Source organism: Alosa sapidissima, chromosome 15 (assembly GCF_018492685.1).
Source record: "Alosa sapidissima isolate fAloSap1 chromosome 15, fAloSap1.pri, whole genome shotgun sequence".
NCBI classification, from domain to species: Eukaryota; Metazoa; Chordata; class Actinopteri; order Clupeiformes; family Clupeidae; genus Alosa; species Alosa sapidissima.
The window spans coordinates 21,331,675-21,340,109 of record NC_055971.1 but is presented as its reverse complement, the minus strand read 5'-3'; the positions used below and the strand labels follow the sequence as shown (position 1 = coordinate 21,340,109).

Genomic DNA, 8,435 nt, shown 5'->3' with positions numbered 1-8,435 from the left:
TGGATGGCTTCCAGATCCTTGGGGTCAAGTCTTACTCCCTCAGCGGACACCAGCTTTCCCACATAGCGGACTTCCTTCTTGAAGAGCTCGCACTTTGTTGGTCTGAGCTTCACACCGTGGCGCTGGAGGGCCTTCAAAACATGTCTCAGCACCTCCACATGAGCTCCAAACGTCTTGGCATAGCAGAGGACATCATCTAAGTAGGGGATGCAGCATTCGTCCCGCAAGGAGCTGAGCATCTCCTCCATGCTCCTCTGGAATGCTGCTGGGGCGTTGGAAAGGCCAAAAGGGATACGTACCCACTCATACAAGCCCCATGGGGTGATGAATGCAGTCATGTGCCGTGACCCCTCTGCAATGAAACCTTGATGGTAGGCTTTTCCTTGATCCAGGATTGAGAACCAGCTGTACCCACCCAGCGTGTCGATAAGATCTTGGATACGGGGCAGGGGGTGTCTGTCTGGAACGGTCTTTTGGTTTAGCAGCCGATAATCAATGCAAAGCCTCAAGGTTCCATCCTTCTTGCGGACACAAACGACAGGAGCGGCATAAGGGGATTTTGATTTTACGATCCACTTCTTAGCCAGCAAGTCCTGGATATACTCCTTGACTTCTTTGTAGAGGGGTTTGGGGACAGCCGCATAGGATCGCTGCACTGGGATATCATCCTTCAGTGTTAAACTCATCTGAAGACTTGGGACACATCCAATGTCGTTGTCATCCCGTGTAAAGGCGCTGGACTCCTCATACAGCATTCCTCTCACTGTTGCTTGTTGTTCATCTGTTAGATGGCTTATATCAACAGGAGGGTGCCACAGCTGGGACATAGGCTCTGCTCGGTCTTTGTCATCCTCCCTAACAGGAATAAGCTCAGGTGAGTTAACACTGTTGACCTCGAAGCTGTGCCTCTGGTCTGTCTCTACAACCTTGTCAATTGACTGGATACTGCCTAGTACTGTAAAATGGTTGAGTGAGATGCTGTGCTGAGTATGGTTGAATACAGGGATCTCAACAAAAGGCCATCTGGTGTGGTGGACCTCAACCAGGCCATCGCCCAGGTCTAGCTGTTCCAGTCTTGGGTCTGCCTGGCTGACCTCAAACAGCGCCACTGGTGAGATGAACTCAACAGGCACCTTGCATCTGATGCGAGCAACTCGGCCAGGGTGGATGACAAAATCCCGCCGGCCAACTCTCACCAGTGCTTGGTCCTGGGTGTGTTCCTGGGTCTGCACAAAGTGCACAATGGCCTCAGCTGTGTCCTCTTCAATCTGCATGGCCTTCTGCAGCAATTGAGCAATGATGGTGACAACTTCAACTCCGCCCTCCCGTCCTTGGATTAGCTCCTGGATCACATTAAAGCCTACGATGGGTCTTGTGAGGCTCACACGGCTGACCAGAAAGGGTACTCTGATGGAGAGCCTTGGATCTTCATTTCCAGGCAAGTTAAAGGTAAGTTCAACCCATCCATCATATGGTATTGGCTCACCATTAGCAGCTGTAAGGTCAAGGCCTCTGTCACCCATAAGCTCACTGAGAGGGTGCAGTTGTTGTTGAGGTAAGTGCTTTTCTTTCCAGGCATGGCTGATGATGCTGACCTGAGCACCCGAGTCAAGAAGGACAGTCACGGCATGTCCACTGAGATTGCATTTCAGTGTGCATTTCTCTCCAATAAGCTTGGCCACTCGCTCTGCTGTTGACTTTGCACCAGTCAGTGGCTGAGGAGGGATGGCACGGCTGTAATTAACCCGTGCTGGGCCTGGCATATCAGCACCTTGATGGGACTGGACGTTATAGCCGATCACAGGTAGTCCCCTTGCCGTGACCGGGGTGCATTTCCCGACGGCTTGGTCCTCTTCAGGCATCCCACAGCACGGTGCCCGTTTTCCCCACAAGAGAAGCAGTGGTTGCAGTCAGGACGGCTATTAGCAATACAACTGGGGCAGCCACGGGGTCTCTCTGTTCTCAGTGGTCTACTCTGCCTATTGGGGCAGCCACAGTTACACTGTGGCTGAAGCTCGGAGGTTGCTGGCTTCACTGCTGAGGCACTGGACCGAAGGGTGTTCACTACCTGGGTCAGGGCCTGTACTTGAGCACTCAACTCATGAATCTGCTCGTCCTTGCGGTCAGCGGTACACTTCCCTGCACTCTCGTCCCTGCTGCTGGCTTCAGTACTTTGAGCATGAGCGGTTCTCGGACGGGTGCTGCGCCCCAAGCGTCGCTTTCTCTCACTCTCCTCACTTGTTGTTTTAGTGACCTGCCTCAAGAGTGCCTCATCAGTGACTGTAGGGTCGGAGAGGAGGAGTTTTAACTCACGACGGACGTCGTCATGCTTTTCGCTTAAGCCCTGATAGATGGTGTGGAGGAACACATTCTGTGCTGTTAGTGCCTCATACTTGATGTCTGCATCCGCCCACTTGGATGTGAATATCACTCTCTGTTTCAGCCCCATCATCCTGTACAGGAACTGCTGCGGTGTTTCATGCTCGTGCTGCTTGGCCGTCATGAGTTCCTGGAAGAGCTCAGTGCTGCTTTTCTCTCCTAGGTGTGACTGAAGAAAGCTCTTGAGTTCACCTACCGTCATGTCCTCTTTACTAGCAAGCATGTCTTTGAAGTTGCCAGGCTTTATGACACGTAGCACGGCGCGGGTGATCTCACCTTCAGTGTGATTTTCTCTGAGGCCTTCATCAATCTGCCTAGTGATGTTGTTGTAACTGATCTCTGAAGTGTTATCACCAATTTGCCCACCATGTATCTTGAACTCTTTCCTTTGTAGGAGGGGAAGGTCTTTAAGGGCAATCATGCTTTCTGTGCTATGGGTGGTGTGTGAGGTGTTTGAGTGCAGTTGCAGTGTGTCATGTGGACTGCGAGACTGGCTACAGTCACGAGCAGTGGGTAGATTGTCTACCATGTGCGTGGTGGGTGGAGCACTACTCTGTTTTAGCTTGAGTTCATTGTACACAGCGAACAATTTACTAATCTGTGTTTCAAGATCTTTGGTCTGAGAAGCTAAATCTGTTGTCGCAGTGTGTGTACTGGTACCCTGGGTGTTCATGTGTGCAACCTCAGATGTCACCGGTGACACTTTCACATCAGATACCACCTTCATATCAGACACATTAGAATCTCCACTACCCCCACGACCCACACTCTGACTATGGCTGTTAATCATTTCGTCAACCTGGTCTTTTAGCAGAAGTAACTGCGACATGCCCTCATCCTCCAATTCCAGTAAAGCTACACTGTCCATGTATGAGCACAAATACTCAATACCACTCTCGTCATCATGTTGGTGCAACTTAGCTGGGTCCTGGTCGGGTGTCGGCGTGATGTCAGTTGCAAGCTGGAACAGTTCATCAACAGACAGATGGAACAGTCCCTTCTTGATGGACCACACCAGCTTCTTTCTCTCGTGGCTCATGGTGGATGGTTGTCAGATGTCTGTGGTCCTCGAACTCCCTCGCTCTGGCAGCAGTCAGACGCCCTGGATTCGGACAGACCCTCTTCACTCTGATGACACGTCACCGTCTGGTCCACAGGTTCATGGATCACTGGACTGGCGTCCTCCAACAGCTGTCAGCGGTGGCGCCAATCCCGGACTCGAGCCCCCAAAATTTGTTACAGGTCCCAAATATGGGACTGTAGTAACAAAGATAAATATCCCATTAATGACCTGAAAGACAGGTGAAATAAAAGGAGATTTAGACACAGCAGCTTTCCATGTTTTCTCCCAAATCGCATCTGATTTATTTATTCAGAATAAATCACAAAATATCTGTGCATTAATTGTTTTGTTCAAGTTCCAGTGTGGTGTACAATATATAAAGCATATAATAGTAGATAGCAATCTTATCCCCAATGCATAACAATTCATACAAAACATTGCCATATTGCCATCTCCCAAAATAACAGAATATCACATATCATATACTCTATATTTACATTCCAACATATCAGTTATCCAAGGCCACTGTGGCTTCATAGCGTACTTTAACATGGCTACATTGTAATTAAAGTTGTAGCTGCATATAGCTGCCTAGCGAATACTGGACTAAAACATTCAAACTGCATTTGATTACTGACAAAGGCTACAAGACATAAGAATCACTTTAAATCACTTAAACTAAACAGCAATGACCATTTACACAACCATTTGTAAACCCTGTGTGTGTGGACTAATTCATACTTGTTCAAGTTGGCAAAATAACCGTTTCTAAAACCAGTGTGTATACTTATTCATTTTCACCCGTGTGTATTTGCTAAATCATACTCATTAAACGTGTCAACATAACCGCTTCTAACAAGCAGAGTGTCGGAGCTCAAAATGCTATGTTACATGAACATGGACCAAGAGACGGCAGCTAGCCGTCTGCAGTACCGTTATTCTAGTTTGCCGCCACAGCTTGTTCGCGAGACGGTAGCTACTAGCTAACTGTTTACAGTAGCCTACCTCAGCTAGCTGCCTTGATCAACGGCAAACTTTCTATTTATACTTTTATTGTTAGATTATAAACAACACTACAATCAGTTATCAAACAGACATTAAGAAAAAGGGTGATACCCCAACAAGTAAAGATGGACAGTTTACCCATTACTGACCTGAAAGACAGGTGAAATAAAAGGAGATTTAGACACAGCAGCTTTCCATGTTTTCTCCCAAATCGCATCTGAGAGCGAGCGGAGGTCCGTTCCCATAGCAACCGGAACGCAACTGCTTGTGCCACTCCTTAAAGCGACAGTGTAAATATATATATAGAGAGATCATATTAATTTACTGATAAACATATGACCAATGTGGTCACCTGTTTTGGGTGCGCCACACAGGCTAGGAATATATCTTTTATATGTCATGCGTGCAGTTGTTGAATTGCACGTAACATGTCTGCATATTTATTTAGTCTTCTTTCTCTCGACTCTAGGCTAGCGCATGCATTATCATGGCCCTATAATTGTGCAAAAACAGGCGGGATAGCCAACGCTTCTTTTACAGTAAACCACTTCACAACGAACGTTCAAATAACCCCCAGAGTTCAGTGTCCATCAGTCCCAACATTTAGAAACATAATCGAAAAGTCCAAGCGTGAATTGGGTGTGTTTGTTTCTTGAAGGCTATCCTTACCTCCAGATATCCACATCTAATGAGGGTCGGCGACTATCCAATACCCAATAGTATTTGCAATACCCTCAATATACATATTGTTGGAAAGCTTAGTTTATAGCCGTTCGTGTGAGTAGGCCTACAATAACTTAATTTTGTAAATTTTACCAAAACGACTGGTTTCGCCTTGCAGGGTTACATTTCATTTGTTGTCTTATCTTTTTTTATTCAAAACAATTCGTAGGTATCCATACTCAAGTCTAATTACCACCAGACACAAATAATCATCACCTAGGTTAAATCCTCTCTCTCTCTCCAAAATCTCTTCCTCTGAGATGCACGTGCTATAGGCTATAATTTAGACTACCCGAAAACTACCCGAAGACTACCCGAAATTTCAAATGTGACTCTCTAATCAACTTTTTTAGCTCTTAAACACGAAAAATGCACTGTTCAACGGAGCTGGTGTGTGTGAGGCGCACTCTTGGACTCCTTGAGACGCGACTAACCTTTCGGTTGAAGTTATTGTACGTAGGCTATTATAGAATCCAATCCTGTTGCCCCTGCTATCAATGTAGCCTTTTATTGTTTTTTGCCATGAATCATCTGAGCTGTGGCTGTGATGAAATCGTGTGTTGTTTAAAGTTGGGATTACTGTAGGCCTAGGCTATACTGCCCATATTGGAATAAAAAAATAAAGTCCCACCCTAGGCCTATTTTGCAAAAGTCCACTCCGTTGAAAAATCCTGGCTACGCCACTGTTAATGACCTCGTGTCGGAATGGCAGGATGTTTGAAAAAAAAGGTCAAGTGTCGCTACTCCGACAATGGAAAAAAAATTGTCGCAGTAGTGGGACGCTTGAAAATTAATGTTAATGCTGCCACTTCGACAATTAGACGCCAATGTCTAAGTAGCTGCATGTAACCGCTTCAGTCAACAAGGAAGTTCTCCTTCTCCTGGCTTCCTGTACCAAGGGGTCATCTCCAGAGGTTTGAATCCTTGGCAGACCTAATAAAGAAGGTCTGAAACTTCCCAGAACTGCCCAGAAACTGGAAGACTGCAAGCAGGGTAGTTGTATAGGTATGGGTAGGTGTGTCGTAGTTAGTAGGTAGGTTGTAGTTAGTATGCTTTTTAAACATGAACACAAAGAAAATGTATCAGTAATTGTACAACACAACTCACTTTTTCAAGGAAACATTCCTCAAAATGCAGTTCACACACCACATATCTAGCCTGGTCATTACCATCCTACGTACTTCCGCCCTAAATTTGATTTAGGTCTCGCACGTAGTCTGGCCCAACCCACATTATATGATGTTTTCTAAACAAAGTTCGGGTGGAGCTTCGGGATGATTGACAGCAATTAACTCACCCACTGCCGCCGCAGGGTAGGCCTATTTAAGCCGACCTCCTTTTCCATACGTCACACGCTCCGACGTTCGCGAAATCATCCCCCCTCCTCCCCCTACTCCTCCATTTCACCAATTGCCCTGTTACTCATCCCCCTTACACAGGGGGGTGCAAGCGGTCATCGCTCTATCGCGATATCAGCTCCAGGCACTCCAGGACCACGGACAGCTACCTTGCCAAACACGCACTTCTCCCATACATTCTAGTCTAGCTGAAGCAATCATATAGAAGGGCGAACTAGTGAAACGGCTCGCGTGTAGCTTGTAGTTCAACAGCATAGCAACAATGGCGACGAAGGAAGAGACGCTAGAAGCTATCCGCGAAGTTGTCTCAACTCTCGAGGGCATCACACAATTAAAGCAGGAACAAGAGGCTTGTCTTGTCAATTTTATAAATGGCAAGGACGTCGTTTAACTCTCCTTCCAACTGGCTTTGGGAAAAGTTTGATTTATCAGATGGTGATAACTAAACCTAAACGCACAAGTGTACTACATGCATCACTACTTATCATGTTGTTGAAGTCACCGGGCTGCGTAGAACAATCGCCTGAAAAGCTGCGAGAAGAGATAAGAGGAAAACTGGCGTGTGACAAGAACTGATATAATCTCGGTGACGTGACGCTTTTGGTATACAACTCTCGGTCTGTGGCTGGCGCAACAGAGATCTATCCACTACAAAGAGACTGCCCTGACAGTCAGGTAGCCTACAAACTAGCCAGCGGTCTGTTTACTACTGAGAGCAGAAGTGGGAAGCGTAAGAGCCTGAACTCCGGTGCACAGCATACGTCATTACCAAACGTTGCTGATTGGTTAAGGGAACTCCAATGATTTTAAACCTCAAACTAAGCATCCACCCATTACGGAGACAGATTACATTGTTCCAGACTGTATGACGCAGAGAAACGTAGTCACAGGCGGTAAGGACCAGGCTACCACATATCCTTCCCGCATTAACTCCTTATGTGACATGGTTTGTCTGATATTGTAATTGTTCATGTAATGTAATTGTAGTGTAGAAAAGGTTCATATTGTTCCACTGCACCATCACACTCTGCCGGGGCTGCAAGAGGTCTTGGGACTGTGTGGCCTGGGGATAAGGTCCTGCTGCAGCTGCTGTGGAAGGTAAGTTAAGTTATGCAATCAAGCAGTATCTAAAAGCTAATGTTAGAATACTGTTTGGATGTCAAGTTTAGCATGCTTACTTACAGCTGCTTGTCAATTTCATTAGTCATGCAGGGCTCATTTTATTGACTCTGACACAGAATGTTTGCAAAATCCCAATGTAAATGGAAAAGCGTTTTCCAAGACTCAAAAGTGCTTGTCCCAAGGAGAAGTATGAACCGTTATTTGAACTAACTACGTTATGAATTGCATTCACATCAGCAGCCTTTTAACTGTGTGCAATTGTGTTACAATTGCAAGGGTTCCCTCACGAACATCTTAAAGTGACAGGCACTCAATTAGACCTATACACTACTGAACTTTATTGAATGCTACCTCTGACTAAGAATGCATTACTTATTATTAAGAGCAATAAACATATATTGCAATATTAAGGAATTCATGTTTTTTCATTCAGATATGTAAATCAACATGTATAAATTGCTATTAGTCAATTAATGGGAGATAATCGATAATAGAATCGAACGGAAAAAATGAATAGTTAGATTAATCGTTTAAAAAATAATCGTTTATCCCAGCCCTAGTCACCAACCTCAGCACCAACCACCGCCTCCCCATGGGTGTCAGAGATATTTTGATGGTCATCCTCAGATGTTCCAGTCTAGATGGTGGTAGTCAGGGAAGGAAATGCAAGACAGAGTATAGCGTTGTTTAATTTTATGCTGACGCTTGAATGGAAACAAGAAAAGGATAAAAAGAATATGTTCTAAACAGCACACACATTTAGTTACCATAACACCTGGAATGAT

General features: G+C 45.6%; 1 protein-coding gene across 1 annotated transcript; it reads right to left on the bottom strand.

The window, feature by feature from the left end:
- Positions 1 to 1,762: 1,762 nt before the first annotated feature.
- LOC121683718 lies at positions 1,763 to 4,739 on the bottom strand. Its single transcript, XM_042063476.1, has 2 exons — positions 4,597 to 4,739; positions 1,763 to 3,670 (listed from the first exon to the last, which is right to left on the bottom strand). The coding sequence occupies exon 2, from the start codon at positions 3,416 to 3,418 to the stop codon at positions 1,799 to 1,801; it is 1,620 nt and encodes a 539-aa protein (XP_041919410.1). The 5' UTR covers positions 3,419 to 3,670; positions 4,597 to 4,739; the 3' UTR covers positions 1,763 to 1,798.
- Positions 4,740 to 8,435: the final 3,696 nt, after the last annotated feature.